This window comes from Scophthalmus maximus, chromosome 20, assembly GCF_022379125.1.
Source record: "Scophthalmus maximus strain ysfricsl-2021 chromosome 20, ASM2237912v1, whole genome shotgun sequence".
NCBI lineage: Eukaryota > Metazoa > Chordata > Actinopteri > Pleuronectiformes > Scophthalmidae > Scophthalmus > Scophthalmus maximus.
This window is the reverse complement of record NC_061534.1, coordinates 2,633,319-2,655,602: the sequence shown is the minus strand read 5'-3', so window position 1 is coordinate 2,655,602 and position 22,284 is coordinate 2,633,319. Positions and strand designations below refer to the sequence as shown.

The 22,284-nt window shown below is 45.7% G+C and overlaps 1 protein-coding gene across 3 annotated transcripts in view; it reads right to left on the bottom strand.

Annotated features, from left to right (window-relative positions):
- The window catches only part of cacna1bb (calcium channel, voltage-dependent, N type, alpha 1B subunit, b), a 104,444-nt gene extending 82,898 nt beyond the window's left edge, over positions 1 to 21,546 (bottom strand). For all 3 annotated transcript variants that reach the window (XM_035608192.2, XM_035608193.2, XM_035608194.2), the window contains exons 1-5: positions 21,405 to 21,546; positions 19,664 to 19,952; positions 17,387 to 17,710; positions 15,463 to 15,568; positions 11,996 to 12,135 (exon numbers count right to left, since the gene is read on the bottom strand). In XM_035608192.2, coding sequence (XP_035464085.2) covers positions 11,996 to 12,135; positions 15,463 to 15,568; positions 17,387 to 17,710; positions 19,664 to 19,952; positions 21,405 to 21,465 — 920 coding nt within the window. In that variant the 5' untranslated portion in view covers positions 21,466 to 21,546. The remainder of the gene's footprint in view (positions 1 to 11,995; positions 12,136 to 15,462; positions 15,569 to 17,386; positions 17,711 to 19,663; positions 19,953 to 21,404) is intronic.
- Between the last annotated feature and the right edge of the window lie 738 nt (positions 21,547 to 22,284).

Below are 22,284 nucleotides of genomic sequence, written 5' to 3'. Positions count from 1 at the left end.
TTGGGCTTTTTTACTTTATTCAAAGGAGCAGCAGTATGGCATGTGTATTGTATGTGTGTAGGTGCGGCATACATATTGATTTAGTATTGTTTAGTGTGATATTTATAGTTATTATATTATTTATTTACTTGTATATTCTATAGGTATAGGTAAAGGCCCAACTGGGGACACAAGTTGCAAATTAGCTATAGCTATAAACTTTTAGTGCAACACATCGGTTTCAGGCTTTGTACTTTTATGTAAATGGCATCGTCCCGGTCAAATAATATTCATTTATTCAAAGGCAGCTGATTCCTTAAGTGTTGACTTACCCCTAAAAACTCATCTGTTGCTCAAAAAAGGCATATTTGTTATTTTTTCCATTAAAATTCAAATAACCAAAACTTCAATAGTGTAAATGTCTTTGTTGTAACTCCACTCATTTGCCAAATTTAATTTTCATGGCTCTATGAATATATAAACTATCCCCACCTCTCAGCCTCGTCTCGTCCGCGGCTCGTGACTCTGCTCATCGAACGACACAAGTGAAGTCAAGTAGACTCGCTTCACGCGCTGATCTCTGCGCCGCAGGATAATCAGGATTCTCCCCGTCGCTCAGTTTTCTGCTACACAGCGAGATATTATCGCTGATTAGTTGGAGCTGCGGCTCTTTAGATCGGTGTCGCCTGTTAATTGGTGGCTCGTCGGGCTGCTGCCGCCTGTGTTCCGTCACCATTAGGGTTTGTTTGTTTGGGGTCGACCCCATTTTGGATTGGGTCCAATTATCCTCTGATCTGTTTCAGATCCTCGGGCCTCCTCTCTTTTCCTAGGAATGTATTTATGCATATCATGTTTGGGTCCAAACATTTTGTCATGAATAAAAAAGGTGACCGAGAGCCAGATTCCCCTACAGGCGCCGCAACTATTCAAGTATATGAAGGGTAAGTTCAAAGCTCCAATTTCCAAGGAATAAATCTAAAGATTTGCATTTCCAACCAATAGTTTGGCTTAGTTTTCCAAAGTGTTTTGTCTTATTGTAACACTGCACTTTGGGAATGCTTATGTATGTCTGGAGGAAGCAAGGCACAGACCCCCCTTGGAATATCTTCCTCCAAACAAAACTGTTGACCAACACATCGGAAGTGTGGGGTGAAACTGAAAGATGGTTAGATTGTACAAAAGATTGATATCCAGTAATTATCATCTTTTTGAATAATTCAATATCAGATAGCTTGTTGGAAAATCTGCTGGTTTGTTCCGTCTGTCCGTCTTATGTGACCTTTTCTGTTTTGTCCTTTAGGTAATGTTGTGCTTAGCGACTGTCACTGCATTCGTATATTGCAGCTTTGGGGCAGACTACAGTAATAATGATGCAGACAATCGTGCTGCAGGTTCTTTGGCAACTTGAAGGACAAACATCCAGCTCGTCTTTGCAAGCGGAGGATGGCCCACTTCCTTTTCCCATTTACACTCCAGTATTAGCCGGGGCTTGGGGACAGCCTCGGAGTCAAACAACACATACCTCACCTGCGTCTCTTGGGAATTTTCTTGTCTTGGAGCACAAGAGCAGACTCTCGGCTAGTTTCTGTCTTTTTATTGGATGTTCTATATTTGGCTCAGAGGCAGCACAGGTCAGAGATGCTAAGGGATTGGCATATGAGAGGTGTTGGAATGGAGATAATAACAGTTATCATCTTGGGTTGTTTTATGTGTCAATGTGACAGTTTTTCATTTTTTTTGTGTCACCAGCAGCAGGGCCTCAGAATTGAAAAAATGTCCTCACACTTACTGGAGCTTATTGTACATCAAAATAAGCCGTTCTTTAAATATATAATGCATCAGTGAAGAACAGAAAAATGTTTTTGTCATTACAGCCTGCAATAATTTCAAAGGTCAGATTTTTGGAGACCAACTGACCTTTCTACAAGTTGGTCATCAGGCTATGAGACCTTTCCATTTGGAGCTTTTCCTCTTGCAATACAAAAATACAACTCTCTGTACACGAGATCTCAAATGAGCAGTTTTCTCTGAAGCTTGCCGAGAAGTTTCAAAGACATAAACCCTATAATCCTTTCCTTTACCCCCTGTTTTTGGTAAGGCTCTTAGAAAATCAAAAATGGATTTTGTAAGTAGGAATTTAAAGATGTTCAGACCGTCTGTCACAGGCCACAGCCTTCTAGAGTTTCCAGCTGTGCAAAACCTTGAACCGTGAAGGACTCAAACAAGGTCTGGGACCTGACCAATCCCGAACATCGCCACTCTTGAGCGTTAACAGGCTTGTTCGGCCTTTAGCCCGAAGGCCCTGCCTGATCGTACGGACCAATAAAGACACAGATACTCAACAGATATCACTAATTCCCAATTCCCGCATGACCTAACCCTTCGCATCTCCGTAGAGTCAATATTGACCAACTGTAAATTGGTGAATTGTCAGATAATCAAGCATGTTGTGAAATGGGCTCAGCTGCAGGGTCAAAAAGGTTGTTTTGTTTTGCTAAAAAGAAAAATTACAGATACAAGGTTTTCTGAACCTATTTGTTCAATTGTCTTGGAGATGGGGGTAATTATTATGGTGTTACACAACAGCGAGTTAGCAGCAGGAAAACATTAGCACTCAAACGGCAATAATGGCTGTGCAGAGCTGCAAACGCCCACTAAATGATCGAGTGAACAGGAGACGTACTTGAGAGGATAATTTACACCGCTGCCATCTAAAATAACACCCCTGCTCATTAATGGTCACGCACAATTATCATAAACACTAATCTAAAACTAATTTTAGAGGGTAGTTTGAACTACTTGCACAAATAATACCAAAGACTGGGCCAACTGGCCGACTTCCAAGGTCTCCTCCTCAGGCTTGGTGGGTTGACAAACATGTCCAGCAAAAATATAGCACAACACAATCTGATGTTGCTAAAAGAGCAGAAGAAGCCAAAGCTCAAACTATACTCTAAATATTCACCCTGACACCGAGCGTCCCCCCGAGTCCAGCGCCGTGGCCCCCTGAAGCATGGATAACAAGGATTCTTCCGAGGAAGCGCAAGCTGGTCGTCATATCAATAACACTCCACGGCCGGGATCAATAGCTCAAGAGGCATAACAAGCCGACAGAGAAAAGCACACACACTAAACCCTCTAAGTATACAACACCAGACACGCAAATAGCCTTTTGAGATTGGTTGTACTGTGCTCTGGGGATACACACCTCTAGTTAGTCAGTCAGTTAGTCTGCACAGAGACCTATCATACAACCTGGGGAAGCTGCCACTGATAAACTGCTAAAACACAAATACTTGTACAAATTAAACAAAATGAGATATTAGATGATTAGATCCTGACTCCAGCTCCATGCCTGATGCACAGGCGCGAGATTTACATCGATCTTCTCGTCTCACTTTTTTTTTAGAGAGAAAGCACGTGAGCCAACTTCCCCCAATCGTCAACCTCATTCTTTCAAGGGTAATGGATGCAGCAGGAGTAAATAGAGAACAATTCAGGGAACGATACCAGGACATTATATAAATGCAAACACAGAAAACTAAAAACAAACACACATAACATGTACACCACACAGCAATCCAGTCCACTTTACTGATGTAGAAGTGACGCAGGCACACCGAAGAGCAAATGTAATAACATCAGCATTGGAACGGACTACGTAAGGTTATGTATTCTGTTTATCATGCTAGCTAATACTTCAGTTCACTTTGATTCCAGCCTCTCATCTCCCCCTCCTCCTCTCTGCTGTGACTCCGACAGCTATTCCACAGCGAGAGCGCTTACACGAGGGCCGCGGAGGGTGAACAAACAGAGCACCTCTCCACTGAGGCGAGACGGAGAGAAGACGAGGAGGGAGGGGGGAGGGGGCGGCGGCGGGCGGCGGTGGCGAGCGCTTCAGCAGCGGCTGCATCCTCCTGGTAGATCTAATGAGACAGAAGGGAAGAAAAACCGGAGGAGGAATGCTGTTTCTCTCAACCGCACGTCGCACAACAAAACTCCCCCACGCCCTCTGCACAAGCCTGAAAGCTGGAGACAGCAGGCAGCGTTGAGGAGAACGCTCACTGTGCCTCGCTCCACTGCGCAGATGTTTGCAAAAAGCCACTTTCCAGCCGCTCTAATTGTTGACACTGTGACTCTGAAGAAAACAAGGGGAGCCAACACATCCATTACACCGGCAATATCACCAAGTGTGGCCCATTTAATGGCGCAGCTGCTGCCATCGCAGGTGAAGTCGGCTGGTGAGAGGAGACTCCGACTGGCTGACTTAAGCGAGGACAAGATTATTCAATATTGAGGCTGTTTCAGTTTTCTTGCATATTTGGATTTGAGAGGTCCGCAGGGTCAATGCTGCAAAAGACACTGGTAACATTGCAACAGAGTTTAGGACTGAAATCAAGGGCGAAAGGGCCTCGACAATCGTGGCCAGGACAGTGCTGGGGATGCAGGCAATCATTGATATCATAAATCCCAAAAAAATGTGGTCAACTATGTTTAATCCAAAATTCTATAACCCTCCTTCGACACGATTGGATAGAAATCTTTTGTTTCACATCGTGGTTCTTCGTGTGAACCCGAGAACGCCCGGTTACAAAACAGGGCAGCGTCTCCGCTGACAGATGCAGCTGTGTGTGTCACAGGTGACAGTCATGTTAACGTCGCAGCAGACCGATATGTCACTCTGTCTTCTTGGAGAGTCGACACGTTCACCGTGATAAACGCTGACATTTCTCTTTGGTGCTGCAGGCCTCGAAGATTCAAAGGTCTCCCTTACTCACCGTGAGCTGTGTGAGCCGAGCCAACCCATTGTGCAGGTTGAAAGTTCACCCTCTCCTCGCTCGAGAGGGAAATAACCAGGAGGCCTTTTAAAGATCAGGCTGGTTCCTCGCATACATCTTTTTCGTCAGGTTGGGGGTGAGTTGCTGCACCAAGTGAAAAGGTTTAAGTCTCTCTGGTCTTGTTCAGGGGAAGATGGAGCAGGAGGTGGACAGGCTGATCGGTGCGGCATCAGCAGTGACGCATGCGTTGTACTGGACCGTTGTGGTGAAGAGGAAGCCGGGTCAATGGGCAAAGCTTTAGATCCGATCTACGTTCCAACCCCCCACACGTATGGTCACGAGCTCTGGGTAGTGACCGAAAGAATGAGATCGTGGTCAAAATGAGGTTTCTCTGTAGGGTGCCTGGAGTTCGGACATCCGGAGGGGGCTCAGAGTAGAGCAGGATCTTTGTTGTCCAGGCCTCTGAAGTCTGGACTTTCCCGTCTTTGGATTGTCAGTACAATCAGTTATATATATTCATAATTGTTGCAGCTCTAAATACGCATGTCCTTTTCTCCATTTCAAGGATAAATAACCACATTCCATGACTGTCACACTCTTTGTGTCTCTTTCCTTTTCCTTCCCAGGATTACCTGCAGAATCACTGATGTCTGCAAGACATTTTTTTTCTAATTAGCTCCGGACTGAGTCATGTGTGAAGAGGGAGAACCTTCCAGTCTGCCACATCAGCTGTGGTGTAGTGCACTTCTTCTGCCTACAGGAAATGACAAGCATCGCTCTCAGCCACGCACGGCTGGAACCCTGGCAGCCGAGCCAACAGCGACACAAAGTCCTGTCTGTGTGCGTGTGCCTGTGTGTAAAGAGAGTAATTATTCCAATCTGTGATTAATGTGAGCTATAGTGTCGTCTCCGTGCGCTTGCCAACTTCCCCACTGGGCCAAATGAAGTCACATTATTCTTCGAAAGCCTCCATATCATGAGCCGTGACTTCTTACCGGGGGCCGTCTCTCACAACTGGAGCAGATGATCCCCAATGTGACCGACTTGCCAGGAACCTGCCAGCTGCGCGTCCTCTTGCGAATTGGCAAGTGATGCCATCTAGCTAGCAGCCATTTTTTTGTCGCACGTACTGTATATATAGGGCTCGGTGGCAAGAAAGGGGCAGACGCGGGCGGGATTTGTTAGATCCAACGTGTTGTACTGAGTCACCTTGGCTCGCTGCGTTTCTGTGCTCATGAATATTCAAGAACGGCGGCTTGTCTGCTAGTTGGCGCGAGCTCTCATTAGGCAGCAGTCATGTCCAAACATGCTAATCCGGTAATGTAATAAGTGTCTCATTTACATCAAAACATACATTAGAAAAAGGCAATTAGCTGGGCGCCCTACTGGCAGAGGGGCTGACCATGAACCACGATGTCTGGCGCCTTCTTTCTCTCCGGTCATCCCTCTGCTTCCAGCTCTCCACCAGTTTGGAAAAACAAACTGAGCCAATCAGACGTCTGTCGGCAGGATTAAGTTTTTGGTGTCTCCACAATTTTCCTGACATATTATCTGTATATCCACTATATGTTCATATTCATGTCATTTGAAGGTGGGAAGTTTTACTTTTACTCTCAAATTAACGACGAGATGATTTGTTGATTGATAGAAAAGTAATTGACCGCAATTTTGATAATTGATGAAGTGATTAATCAAGTACTTAATAAAGTAAAAAATAATTCTGTATTTCAGTTTCTTGAGGTTTGGACAAAAGCAATTTAAAGACATCAACTTAATCTCAAGTATTATTGTGACAGATATACTTTTGGGGGTATTTCCAGACAGTTGATAGATGATGTGATTAAGTGTGTCACTCACCAAAAGAGACTCCTATAGAGGCTAGAAGACATCAGCCTGTACCAATCAGACAATCACACACGTATACAAAACCAATACAACCTCACAGCTGTCAGGTCACTGACTACATCTGTCAATACAGCACATGTTGAGAAAACGATCAATAACAGCGAGAGGGAGGCTCCGCGATCAAACTGAAGAGAAAACAATCCCCTGGATTTAAGTGATTCAACCGCCGCCTCGCGGTGGTACGTCACTGTCGAACCAGTCAAGCTGCAGTTTACATCCATGTCCGCCCAGACTCATATTCTACTGCATATGCCATGTATTCTAATAATTAGCGTATGAATTCTTGAGTCATGGCCTTCTGACGTTTGGACAACCAAATTCCAATCGGTTCATCGTTGAACATTTGTGCTAGATGTAAAGAAATGTTCCCAGCAGGCGTTCACAAGAATTGGACGGAGATGAGGTCACAGTGACATTCAACCTTTGACCTTGACAAAATCAAATCCGTTCATCCCGGAGTCTTCCCTCAAGGCGTTCCTAAGATATTGCATGAGAATAGGATGTACAACGTGCGAACACAATGCCCCCCTGCCATGGCTGTCGCAAAGGCGCGAGAAAGAAAGTGACTTATAGTTATTAATATGTGAAAATGTCTGCCTCACCGAGAGGATTATGAATCTGTTTTTAAATTAATAACGACCAGCTGGTAAAGTTGGGGGCACATAAGTGAGTTGGTCCTTGGTTAGTAAAACATAGCCAGACAGGAAATACTCCCGAGGAGACGATCACGACACCGGAGCATGTGAGAAGCTGTGTGTGCGTGTGGAAGTACTTTGGATTCTACATTGTTGGATGGCAAATCAATCATTGAATTTTATTTGTTTAGCACGTTTCATGCAAAGGTAGACTCAATGTGCTCGACAGTAAAACTGGTTGAGGATCGTGTCGTGTTTGACCCCCCGTCGCCGATAAGTCGTACGTAATACGCCTCACGATTACAAGGCAGCAAGTCGTGTCGTATGAGCCGTACGGCGATCTTGCGACTTACTAAAATCCGGGGGGGGGGCCGAGCTATAACTCTTCAATGGGCAGAAGTGAGCGCCCTAACCCAGACACAAACCCAGGTCACGTCAAGCACATGTGTAACTTCGGCCAAGGGCCACGACATCTCGGACCAACACGATCAGACGGCAGCGTTTGTGCCAGAAGTTCAAAAGGAAACGTTTCTTCATGCTGCCGGGCTGCGAGCGTTACACTAAAGTGAACCCAACCCTCTGTAGTCTCTGCAACTACACTTTGAAGCCTCCTATTGTGTTCGCCACCGTCGCCTGAAAGGGAGGAAACATGAAAGGAAATCACAACTTTGAAGAAGACACGAGCGCCGACTCCCCCCCCCCGACCACTTACAGACGGAATTCGTGAAATCAAACACGCAGATAAATAAATAAAAACAACGACGGCCCCGGCTTTGTTTTTTCGCCGGGTTGCTGACGGCGGGATTATTGCTCTCCAGCCAGGAAGCGCTTAGATTGCGGTTGCCATGGTGTTTGCACGGGGCAGTAAAAGGCGATACGAGGCTGTGGTCAATAACAGAGTGACTCACTCAAATCAAAGGTCAAGAGGCGGGAGAGGTTAAACGGAGAGATGGAGATCTGAACCAGCGATCGGTTCAGATGTTACTGACACAAAAAAATGTATACTGACATATACAGTACATACACTACATCTGCTGAATTGCTTTTTTCTTATGGAACTTTATCTGCATGACTTTATGAACACATAAAGCAAATAAGCAAAATCTCTGTAGACAGACTGTATCTATATTTCAGGGTGAAGCTCGCGTTACACGATAAACTTAATGTCTCCTCGCCTGTTGGGTGCAGTTTTAATACTCAAACCATGTTGTGCTGCACTTCTATAAAAGTTCCAGGATGTGACCTTCTGCCATGCTGCTCAGCATGTGACTGGCCGTGTGTCGGGCACCTCATCAGGGGCTCAGAGGTTCCTGGGCTGGACCAGCTCAGTGTCTACTATTGATTAGTGCCTTTGGCAACCAGGGCAGATTTATTCTCTTATTAAGAGGGGCTCCTAATGCCTGATCAGGACAGATTAAAGGTCTGCCACTGCCTCCGGCTACACTATGATTTAGACAATTCCATTAGGCTTCAGATGGCCGTGTCCACGCAATTAGCCTGAGCACTGGAATTGTACAGCAGGGGAGGAACTTTTAGCAAAAGAGGAAACAAAAGGAGTAAGATCATATACAGTAAAATACACGACTGACTTGTGTAATATGAGATTATTAATAGAGCATTGTTCAGCCACGATTACATCAGCATGGATTCAGAAGTAGATTCAAACCAGTACGATCAATAACAAAATAAAAAAAATGACCAGTCACTTTTGATTGATCACAAAGCATTTTTAAATTATTTTTTTCATCGATCACTCCAGCATCGATTGATAACATGCAACAGCAGCAGCGTTACATTCGTCCGTGGGTCTCTCGCTTACTGGTTTTTTTATATTTTCTGGCTGCTAAAAATGTTTCCTTTTCATCCTTTATACAATAAAGTGTAATTGTGATGACTAATATTATTATATTATATTCCCTCTCTGGACTGCACAGGACAAAGCAGAAATAGATTTTAACACCCAGGTGTGTTTTGCAGTAAAGTCCCTTTTATCCTCTTATCTTCACTTAGGGAGGGTGAACATCTAAGGACATGGTTAAATGTTTTTTTTTTCACGAAATCTCCCAGGATCAGATTTTGCTCGTACACTGCTCATACCAGGGAGCCAAACCATACACCCAGAGCTGATCCGATTGATTCCGGATAGACGTGGGCTCGGTCGGGACACCTTCACCCCCCCCCCCGGTCCCACAGGAGCGCACTGGGCACAAAGCAAACGGATGGCCTCACACACACACACACACACACACACACACACACACACACTTACAGAAACCCCCGATCACACCGAATCTACCGTCGTTGCCTGGCAACCAAACAGAGACACATGCATACACACCATAATGGTTCATTTGTATCCAGCTGTGTCAGCAATGGCTAACCAAAAGTGGAAACCTATATCTCTGGCTTTAGTTTTTGAATAGAAAAAAAACCTTAAAAAAATAAGATGATGGCAATCAACACTATAAAGCTTTTTTTTTTTTTTTTTTAATAAAATATTCCTTTTTTTCCAATTAATTTTCTGCTTTTTAATGATCCTGGCATATTTAAATATTGGTTTGTATGAATCAGTACTTCATCTCTGCCTCTATTCAATACCCACCCTTAATTGATTTGTTCATCCACTTCATGATATAGTCATTATTGTCAGAACAAACCTATTCTGAGCTTCACGCAGCATAAAGGCAGAAAAAATATCTCTACTCATGAATTCAATCAGGCAGTTATTATTACTGTATCGGCGCAAAAATGAAACTAACACATTTCCAACGTGCAGGATATGGGAAAAGGAAAATGTCTGAGAGGAGTGAGGACACACCCGGTCGCTGAAAAACTATACCATGACACTGTCTGTGGCTCAGGCCGGGTCGTCCACTGGTCGGTGGTTCGATTCCCGGCTCGTCCAAGTCTCCTTGGACGCAAGAGGCTTAAGGCTGTTTTAATAAGAGCCATATTTCCTATGTGTTGCATCAATGTGCGTGTGTGCAGCCTTCGCTTCCACTCAGGGCAGATGCATCGTGGGCGTATACCCTGATAGACTAATGTGGATTTAAAAGATTTCACAGTTTTCTCGGTAAAACATGAATCCTATCTGATGTATGAAAAAAACTCTTACTCTTCTTCTTCCAGCTTCAGTGTACGTTCGAACAGTACAGTATGTAATCATAAGAGTGGAGGAGCGGGAAGTTGGTGTTAAGAAAAAACACAAAAGTCCGGAGAAAAGCTAATTCTTTTCAAATAGTATCTTGTGTCCAACAAGAGCAAAAGCAGCACCAGCTCATAAGATATATTCTGATCCTCTCTGCTTCTAACGACGGCCATTAGAAGGAGCTTCTAGACAAAGGCCCAAGTTGAAATCTCTGCCGTAATTACTCCGAACGATTGACCCGACCGTCGCTCCGCCAATCACGACTCCTTTTTTCTAATAATAAGAAACACGAGCCGTTGCATCTCTGCGTCTCCATAAAGCCCCGGTGTCTGGCAGCTTCCATGCCAGGCGGCCTGCCTTTGTCCGAGCCCCGCTAAGAGCTTGCCAAAAGGAGGACAAAACAACAACTGTGAACCATAAAAGCTTCTGTCACATAACTCTCTCTGTGATCCATTTAGCTAATAACTTGCACTGCTGACATGTACTTATTCCTGACACGTAAACACAAAACGTTTTGTACCTTCGCTGCAGACTCACAGGTGCCAACTCAGGCTTCGGCATTAAAAAACTGAACATTGTGATGTAGATTGTCGGGACGAAGGTTTCTGACTCACACGCACTTTCTCTTTGGCCAAAAGTAAGCGGACAACAACACATGACCAGTTTGCTGAGCATCTCCAAAAACCACTGTCCTTCAATATTTCACAACGGATCATCCTTGTGCACCTTCATCACGTTTAAGCAGGGAAAGCGCCCTGCACCAAACTTATCACCACAAAAGTCCTGGTGCGTTCACACCGGACGCGACGCCAATTAGTCGTGCGAGTAGATTACATAGAAAATCAATGCAAAGACACGACTAGGCGGGAATTTCCCGTCACTGACATCGGGCCACGCCAACGGCGCGAGCAGCCAACGTCGTGTCAGCCGATTCAACTCGAGCAAAACATCCTCGTGCCGCTGAGATCCTCCCTCCGTCACTGTCGTCACACGTCCTGCCATTGTATCAGAAATGGAGGATAACTATTGTCGATGTGTGTGGGCAGCCCCCCGACACGGGTCGATATTCGTATCGTGACTGGACGAAGAAGGCCACCTTGTTCGGCTTTCCCATCGGCAATCCAGTTTTGTTTTTTTTCACGCAACAGTTCATGTGTACGTGTTCGCTTGTGTGTGTTTGTTCAGAGGGGGTTTGTCGGAGAAAGAAGAACGGGCAAATTATTCACGTTATTCGCGCGAATGGAAGCCACAGAGCACGTGGACGAGGAGTCTACACATCGTGGTCCAGCAGCGGTGTTCATGTCAAGGACGGGGAACCGAAAGGCTAAAGCGATAAAATGTTGCGTAGCGACCGTCTTTTACTTGTGGAATAACACAAGATGCTTTTAGGCAGGTGCTCGAACGGGACGCTGGTCACTCTCTCTCTCTCTCTCTCTCTCTCTCTCTCTCTCTCTCAGGGCGCTCACAGATACGCACAAAAGGAAACCACTCTCTCAGCTCATGACGTCCATCTCCAGCTGACACCCAGCGGGCGCGGCGCACATACTCACCCCGTGAGGACGACCACAAAGTCCATTACATTCCAGCCATTGCGGAGGTAGGAGCCTTTGTGGAAGGCGAAGCCCAGGGCGATGATCTTAATGGCGGCCTCGAAACAGAATATTCCAATAAAGTAGGGCTCTGTGTCATCCTGCAGAGAGAGAGAGAGGGAGAGAGAGAATCAGAAGGATGATAAGAATCACAGAGGAAGATCTTTTTGTTAGAGGTAATAGAGTGGTTAATGAAGCGTTCAGAGAAAGAGAGAAGGGAGGGGGGGTTAAGTAAAAGACAGAAAAACGAAAGATGGCTCCTTTTACTTCTTGCACCAGCGTAAAGAGAAGTGCAGGAAGTGGAGGCCTCTTCTGTGGATGAAAAGAAATTAAATACAGCGAAAACAAGTATTCATCACACCCAGCATGATCTTAAGGGCTTCGGTAAACCAGCGCATTCTCAGGCCTGCTCAGTCCACGCGTTAGGAAAATAAAATAAACTATGTAATCATCGTGTCAGAATGTCACCGTGGACAAGATCGCTGGTCCGGACAATTCCCTGCACATTTCCTGCCAGATGAAATCTAAATCAAAAATGTTGCCGCCGAATGTTCCAGGAATTTTCCTATTGGTTTGAAAGCTTCTGCAAACTCACCATGTCTCAAAAAAACAGCTTCTTGGTATCGTCAAGCCGACCAGGGAGCTCCTCAAGTGCACCAGAACGATGCTTGGGACAAACTAGAAAGATTTGGGCAATAAGCTGACCAGTGGGGCAACCACAAAGGCAATTGGACCTGTCTCGAGTGGCGTTGATTAAGCAGGGAAGTTGAAGGGACCAGATGGACGATGTGGTCGCCTGTTGGGGCTACCAAAAAAGACCTGGGGGCCAACCAGGAGGCTTCTTGGGCCCTGGAGGCCATTTGGGCAAACGGAGTAGGGAACTTTGGCTGCTAAGAGCCCCTTTGGTAGGACATTAGGGCAAAAATATAGCATGGAAGTGGACAGAACTTAAGGGCCACTAGGGCCGACCGGAAGGGCAGAAGGAAGTTTGACCACAGGGGGGTAGTTGGACCAACGACAAGGGCGTATGAAACGACCTAAGTGGTGCTTGGACGAAATAGTAGAGCACCTGGACATTTCAAAGTGCCCCTCTGGTGGGATGTCGGGACATGAATGAAGCATGGAATAATGAAATCATGGGGAGACCTGGACTGACCAGAGGGACACAAGGCTCGTTCAAGTGGCGTCGTCTGGGACAAAGGGACAAAGGCATTCTTGTTTTCAAAGGTCACACGTGACTGGGCATGATTGATTTTGGGCACTGCACTGCATCATACTTTTAAAGGTGTCCAACAATAAACAGTATGCCACAGTTGGATAATTGGCGCTGCGTGGCCGAGTTAACCCCGGGCCCTGCTGTACAGTCACGGGAGTTGGGTCAGGCGCGTATAACGTGACGCTTTCTCTTTGTCTCCATTAATATCGTCGAGAGCCGAGGGGCGATGCACAGGCCACGACGAGCCGTGGAAATCTCACGCCTACGCTAACTGCTCACTCCCCCCACTCAGTTTTTTCTCTCTCTCTCTCGTTCCCAGCATACTACAACCTGACAGACAGTGTCCCCAACCCCCAGCGTCATCCAGCCCTCCGACATAAATAATCACGTAAAATAAGTAGTGACAGGCCTGAGCGCTGCCACGGGGAAACGTGACCTTTTCCATAGTAGCGCTGGCTGACCACAGTCAACGTGCAGCGATAATAGATATGTTTTGGACGGGCGAGTTCCAACAGTTGGAGCACGAGGGCTGTGGTGGTAATATAACACCATTTTGTTGATGTTATCGAGAAGTAAATGAGCCGTCCCTGGCCAATAGGAGTAGCGTTGTTTTAAAGGAGACATGTTCTGCTCATATTCAGGTTCATGATTTTAATTTGGGTTATTACTAGAAAAGGTTTACGTGCTCTAATGTTCAGTAAACACATCAATTTCCTCAGAATGGTCATTTCTGCAGCTCCTCTTTCACAGCCTCTGTCTGAAACACTCGGTTTTAGCTCCTGTCTCTTTAAGGCCCCTCCCCCCTCCCGATGAAGCCCAGTCTTGCTCTGATTGGCCAGCTGGCTCTACTCTGTTGTGATTGGTCTACAAGATATGTGGAAAATAAAAAACTGTATTAAGATAGATATACAGTGTATAATTTTAAACCCGTTTTTTTTAAACCCAGATTTATGGAGTCACACGAGACTTTTTAGGGTCGAATGATTTTCTACTTTGTCGTGCGTCGTTTGCGATTAATTGCTCCCGACCGGTTGGATGTTCAGGTACATTTCTGACACGTCAGTAATTTTGGTTGACTCGAACCTTTCGCACAGTCAAAGGGAGCCACGAGTCGATTCCTCAAACTAAAGTGTCTATTTTCCTGATTGCGCCTGCGCGAAGTGGCAATCAGTTTCTTGTCTCGTCGGCTTCCTTCTTCTATGGTAAAAACAAACTTCTCTGCCTCGGTGGAGCTTTTTTCCCACCGACAAGCGTTTCACACGTACAGCGTGAGCAGTCAAGTCGTGGCCGACGATCGTGCCGTACCGTGCTAGCATGTAAGTCGCGAGCCTAAGCTTCTTCACATTGCAATTGAGGATTTACTCGGAACAGTAGGAGTTGGAATTTAGAAACAGCATTTCTAAAAAGCGCCCAGCTCAAACACATGCTGATGTATGAATACTGTACCACTTGTGAAAATCCCTGAGGCTCTCGATTGCTTAAGACCTGCAATGGATCTGAAACACTCTTTAGTGAATGGCTTCCGTCATCGCCTCCACTTACAGCTCGCCTCCTCTGTTGACAGAGCTTCATAAATAAAAGCTGATCCCCTTGTTCTAATTAAAAGGCTCCTCGTTGCATTACATCCTCAAGGTGGAGGAGGCGGCAGGCGGAGAGGAGAGGAGAGGAGGCTTGTTTTCTCCTTTGTGGAACCACTCCAATCACTTTCTCAGGTGCTGAACGCCACTTCTTTTTTTTACTGCTGTTGTTGTTTCCCTCGTAGTAACAAGCCCCACTGCTGAATTTGCATCACAACCGCTGAGGTCATTCAAAAGCGGAGCAGGTGGTTCGGCACGAGGGGAATTAATTGACTCTTTGGCATCAAGCTGTTGCTCTTCGTAACACTCTCTGGCTCGCTATTTTAAGACAAACTCCCTCGAGCGACGGACGCCCTCAAAAACAAAAAACATGCTGAACCATGAAGCCAAGTGCTATGACTGTCAGGAGTTCAAATGTTGGTTTTAGATTGAATGCATATGAGAAGCAGCGGGAGAACGGGGAGGATCTGATGACCTACAAGATAGGAGGTGGATTAAAGAAACACAGTTAAACACGGTGGTGGCGGTGATGGCGGTGGTGGCGGTGGTGGTGGCGGTGAGTGGCGGCTTTGATGACTTTCCATTTCTGTAATTTAAAAAACAAACTAAAAAGGAAGGAAGTGAAGTGCACTCACCAGGCGTTCCGACATGGGCGTCTTGTCGCTGGCGGGGAGATGCTGCTCCAGGGCCAGGACGATGCAGTTGGCGATGATCGTGGCCAGGATCATGTATTCAAACGGAGTGCGAGGGTTAAGGAAGTTGAGTTCATTTCACTTTCACAGCTGAATCGTTATTGTTGTGTTGATGACTTTAAAGATCGTGGCAGACAACGGTAAATTGTGCTTGTTGCCGTGTGATGAAACGCCATCACACTTTAAAATCTAGACACACACACAATGTCCACTAACCCATGAACCTTCCACCGCTCTCTGGTTCAAGGCTTTTCTCCAGAGAGAGAGAGAGAGAAAGCATCCTATACATTATACGCTGGCGATCCTTCCAGCTGGTCGACCACTTCCAACCAATTATCAATGGTTGGCTCATTCTGCAAATCTATTTCATCGCTGGGTCAATGTCCGCGGGTCAGGGCCTGTATGGAGGCCCTATGAATCGTAAGCGTATAACCATGAAAGCCCATTGTTACCCATTAGACATTTACTGTGTTCCGGACTGTGAAGGCAAAGGGTGCAATCGCTGTTGTAGTAGAGTGGGGGAGTTGTTGTTTTTTTTGGGGGTCCTGTGTTGTGGAGATATTAACATATAGAGGGCACCGATATATTGTTATTCAATTAAAGCTAATGCTGTTCTCGCTGACGCCCACAGACACGATCCTGTCGTCGACTTCTTGTGTGTTTGTCAAATACAAATAAAAGCTTTTACAGCCACTTCACCGAAAAACAAATATATCATTTCATTCCCAGTTGGGGCGATAAAAAAGTTGTTTAGGATTTGAAATTATTTCAATCGTTTTCCTGTGCAGATCATCTGTTTTAGCTACAAAGTGCCATAAAATCATATTGTTGAAAAGCCTCTTGGTGATAATCATTTTGAGATAATCCACTAAGCTATGGTCAGAATACTACCTCCATTTTTAATTCTTCAAATCAACTAAAAACAGCTTCAATGTATCAATATTTTTTAAATGTGAAAAGAGATTGCCTATGATTTCATGATTTCATGATTAAATCATTGTTTTCATCTAAAAATGAGGGAAACCAACTGAATAACTGTCAGAATATTTCACTTGTGACGCTACGACGTGAAGGTTTGACCACGACTCGTTGAAGTGTCGTGGAGGACTTCAGCACCATGGAGAGGGCTCCGGCCCCGGCTCCGGCTCCGGCCTTCCACCGGCCGGCGGTGACCTCTGCTGCTCATCTCCACAAGAAAATACGATGGATTCACAGGAGAAGGTGTGGACAGGTGTGTGTGTGTGTGTGTGTGTGTGTGTGTGTGGACAGGTGTGTGTGTGTGTGTGGGGGGGGCTTTATCCTTTTACGCACGGAGCTTTTTCTCTTCTTCTATTGACTTGTAGTTGCGTAAATCAACAACAGCGATGTTGTCTGATCATTATTAACCAAGGGGAGGGGGTGGGGGGGTGTGTGTGTGTGAGGGGGGGGGGGTTTCCTGTTCCATGCACGACTGACATTTTGACAAAAGAACTTATCTGTCGATGTGGACGCGCAGAGGCTCCACGGCCGCGCAGGGACGGAGAGGGCGACACAATAGGCGGCACAAATCTGTGTGTGTGTGTGTGTGTGTGTGTGTGTGTGTCATGTTGAATAGAGATAAGCAGCAGAGCGACAGGTGCAGGAGGAGAGAGGAGAATAAAGAAAAGACACCGCTGGCTTTGGGTTTTCCCCCCAAACCTCAACCTCAAATCCAAAACCACATCAACTTAACAGGCTGACAAATGAAGGCCTGCAGGCGGTGCGTGTGCGCGCGTGCGTGCGTGCGTGTGCGTGTGTGTGTGCGTGTGGTTGTCAAACACAGGGACACAGGTTGTACAGGCTGCACATGATGCACCTGCTGCGCGCCTCAGGGGAGGAACAAGGATATGGCCACTCGGTTATCCTCTTCGCGTACTTCCTGATGAGGTTGTCCTCGCGGAAGATGAAGAGCGAGCGGTTGACGGTGAAGCAGTTCTGTTTGACGGGGTTCGGGTTGTAAATGGCCATCGTCCGGGCTCGCTGGGCCATCGACTGCTTGTACATCCTCTGGCCGCCCGGAGCGCCGCCGACGCCGCCGACGCCGCCGCCCCGGGCTCCCCCTCTCCCGGCGCCCGGTCCACCTCTGCCTCCTCCTCCTCCTCCTCCTCCGCCGCCGCCCGCGCCTCCTCCTGCTCCATAGCGACTGGGCAGGTCCTCGGCGAAGCGAGCCATTCTGGGAACGCACAGATCCAAAGGGGAAAATCCAAACCGGTGTCAGTGGAGACGGAGCGGGGGCGCATCACAACAAACACACTTCATCCAAGACGACCACAGCTGCGCGTTAAGAGTGTGTCGAGAGAGAAGGAAGACGCGAGAATAAAAAAGCCCAGCACGTTTCTCTGGATCCTTTCCACTCGTTCATCTTTTAAAAGCGCGTAAAGTTGTTTTACGCATCGAATCACTTTAACTGATTCTGTTGCATCCACGTCGGCTGGAGAAGAAAAAAGAAAGATCACATCAGATCATCCTCCCGTGAATAAAAAGATCCTGACAGCATCGTGTCAGCGTCCACACACCAGTTGAAACGTTCAGTCGAGAACGAGCGGCGGCGCCTGACACAAACACTGAGAATCTCCGCCCTGCCTTTTCTCATTTCTTATTTCCCTCCCCATCAGCTGCGAGCAGGAGCAAAGCAAGCCTCCACCAACACGCGCAGTTATCCTTTGATTTGGGTTTGATCGCCCGGTGGGGGCTGAAGGTTTTATACCACGTCCCCCGGTGGAATAAAAAAAAAAAAAAGGAGGAGCCCATGTGACCGCGGAACGAGCCAATCGGAGAGCGGAGCGCACAGACGCGCTTCTCCCCGTCTGCTGCTGCTGCTGCTGCTGCTTTATTATAAGAGACTGTAGAAGTCATAAAGTTCAGGATCACGTCGTTTTATTTATTTAATATCAACGTGGGAGAATATGTTTTTTTTCATTCAAGGTGATTGGAGCTTGTAGAAGATTTTATGAAATGTTGGCTAATTATTCAAAAACGTTCGGTCCTCAAAGTGACAAAAGTAATAAAGTAACAGTTACATCACTTTGAGGTTGGTTATGTGTTTTTGATTCTTGAGTTATTAAAGACGACAAGCACATTGAAGGTTCTCTTTTTTTACCATAACATTTGCAGCCCCACAGAAGTTCATAACAGAACATCATTTCCTGTAAAGGAAATTGTGATATAAGACATAGCTTATGCAGAAATATGCAGCTGTTGTTGTTGTGACCTTTACCGTCCTGAACCGAGCGACTCCTCCTCTGCAGGCTCGGTGTCAACAAAAGTGCACTGGAGCAGGACACTCTGCTCTAAACAGGACTTTGGAGATGAATTTTAAAATATTTGAGATGATAATCAACGTGTACAGAGAGACAGACAGTTAATCTTTACAGAAACACGCGTGTAATTGGTTTGTTGGTTGCCTGAAGCCTGAAGCTAAAAAAAAATTTAATTTGTGAATTTGTTAACCTTTAGGGATAATCTTTATTTATGAATAAATTTGTCTTTGAATATGTTCAGATCTTCATCCAAGTTACAGTAATAAACAGTGGGAGTTGACTGTGTGAGTGCATGTTACAATATCTGACAAAACCTTTCTAACTCCAGAAGCTTTTTTCATATCCAACGCTTGTTTGGTCTACGTTCAATCTAATTAATTAATTCCCACCACCAGACTAGACCGTTTGTTTTAGCTCGCTCACATCTACGGTGTAGACATTTCTAAATTGACTCATTATTAATTTAACATCTATAAATCATCATCGGCAGCCAAATAATGATGTCACAACTGCTCCTGATATAAAACAGAGAAGCCACCTGGTGGTTTTGTGCATGTACTGCAATAAGATTAACTGATGATAACTGCACTATAGTTTTATTTTTTCAGTTATGCTTTCAGTCTTGCACTGATATTGCAGCAGCTGCTATAGAAATGACAAGGCCTTCAAAATAAAATGCCCAATGGCAAACCTCCAGAGAACTGGAGAAGTGCAAGTAACAAAGTTCTTCTGGTTTTTTTTAAGTAAATAAGTTGAAAAGTGACGGCTGCTTGTCAGGAGCTATAACGAGACAAAGTGGACAACTGCCTTAGGGTCTAATAAAAAAGTTATGGAATATATTTTGGTGTGTTGTTGTAGTGTCTCACCTGTGGGGCCATGGGATGCTGTGGAGGGTGTCGTGCTTCCAGACGAGCTGATGGACTCCACCTCTCCGTCCTCCGTCCAGGTGAACAACTGTGTCATACTTGTGTCCGGCGTTGGAGTCAGCGGATCTCCACGATGGCTCTCCTTCCTCCTGGTCTTCGGCCTCCTCCCCCTTCTCCTCAGCCCGCTGCCCGGTGCGGGGCTTCCTGTCAGGCGACTTTGCCCAGGTGTCCTCGTACCCCGCCCCCAGGGTGAGCAGCCTCCAGGAGGCGAAGGTGGCTGAGCACACCGCTGGTGGTGGAGGAGGAGGAGGACGTAATGAATGTACAGGCAGCAGAAATCATTGGCCTGTACGAAGCTGGGCTAAGTTTATGCCTCACAACATGTTATGAGTCTCAACAACCAACTTGTAGTCTTGAAAGGAGGCGGAGAAGTTTAAACCTTTGGAGAGTTTAGCCTGTTAGCTAGCCTGACTCAACAGTCACAGTGAAACTGTTCCTCGGGTTCCACGTTTGGAATAAGGATTAAAAACATTGACAATTAATAATATTTTATTAATAATAATTCCCCACTCATAATAATTCACATTCAAACTTTCTATCTATCCATTCACCTGCTCAGCAGGTTACAAACGGCGGCCATTTTCGCCATTTAGAGCAAAGTACGGCTACTGTACATGGCTACTTCCGGTTAGCTAACGGAAGTAGCTGCTGCTAGTATTAGCGAAGGCTAACTAGCCGTTGGTTATGAATATTAAATACATTTTGAATAATACAGTTAATGAATGGAGAACACAGAGAAGAACTATATAGTTGAGCAGAAGTTCATATAGAATATAAATTATTTTTTGGTTTATTTTCTGCCTGGAAACTGGTCATGCTAACTGCTGCCAGTTAGCTGCTATCAAGTTACTCATGTAGCTAATGCAAATGTTTGATACTCAAATACTAAGTATAGCTATTCAAGTAGTTCTGAAAACTTCTTTTTTTTTAATCAAAGATTTTAAAATCTATTATTAGGTATTGACACTGTCAGCATTTATCTTAGTTTTCTGGCTCATCAGTCAGTAGTGAAGCACTTTGAAATGTACCAACCTGTACGAAAAGTGCTGGACAAATACATTTTGATTGGTTGGTTGGTTGGCGGCATCTTATTTTGACATATGTCACAGTAGGAAAAGAACAGTAATTTACAATATCTGACTGATTCCTGAGGCCTGGTGTAGACCCTTATTCACAGCAGCCATTTCGAGAGGAAATAGTTAGATAAACACGGGTTGCTGTCACCTGGCATTTCCTGTCAAAATGGACGTTGTGAAACGGGTCGGATATTGTGCAGGGATGGCTCACGGTCCACTGGGTCACCTGAGTGGAAGGGTGCCACTGTTTAAATTATGAGTGGCACCTGTCCGTGTACCAAGTGCACGCGACTCTCTCAACTTCAAGCTCTAATAATATCCCTGTCGTTCAAACACACACCCTCACTGGTGTGTTAGAACAGCAGTGCGACCGCGCTGCAAAAACAAAAATACATTTCCACCTGTATTATCCAGTAATTCACAAGCAAATCAGAAATTAGAGCCTCTTGTTATTCCTTTCATGGCACCTGAGACTTGTCTTTTGAATTCCCGAAGGAGACCACTTACTGAACATACCAGTAAACCAAGGGGCATTTGCTCGGGATTTTCAGGAAGAGAATTAAACAAAATTCAAACAAAGGTTATGAGAACCAGGCGGAACGTACCGTAAACCACTCTGGATCGCGTCTCTGCCCATCTGGAGTTGTGAGGAACCGCTCTCTTCATAGCCGCTCTCCAGGGGTCCGTTGGCACTCTTGGGCCCTCAAACAGGTCACGTTTGACTGCCCGCAGCAGGAGGACTCCCTGTACGGCATCAGGGCACCAAAGGCAAAAAAAAAAAAAAAGAAGGGAGAAAAGTTTCTCCCCCTTTTGGAATGCGGAAAGGGGCTGCTTCCTGCCCTGCCAGTTGAGGAACCTTGTAATCACACCGGCCATCTTTGATGCTGGAGGAGACATTTTTTCTGATTCAATTATCGACTCTGCTTTTTTTTTCGCCCGTCCGCCCTGGTAATCAGGAAGGAAACAATCATCAGCCAGACGGACCTAAAAGGCCGGCAGATACACAAGTCACTCACTTCCCACTATTTTCATTCTCCTCCCTGGTGCTGTAGAGGGGGTGCGACATATTTTGAAAATACAGTTTGTAGGAAGTTCACTGCGAATACCGTGTTTTCAGACGCCTTCACTTGTCACATTTTTGGTACATTAGTCTTCAATCGGCATTCGAAAACAAAATTTCACAAATTTATTAAAAAGAAAACAGACATTCAGACCCTTTTAGTCAGTACAGCCGCAAGACTAATTCGATATAAGGTGACAAGCTTTTCTACACCTGAATTTGGGGTTTTTCTATTATTTTTACTCTACAGATCCTCTCAAGCTCTGCGAGATTGGATGGGGGGCATTTTCAGTTGTTTAATTGGGTTCAATTCAGGGCTTTGGCTGAAGACATCCACTGACTTTTCCCTAAGGGTTGTCGGTCATTGTCCTGTTGGACGATGCCTGGTATCCTCAAGACTTTACACTTGGAATTGAGGCGAAACC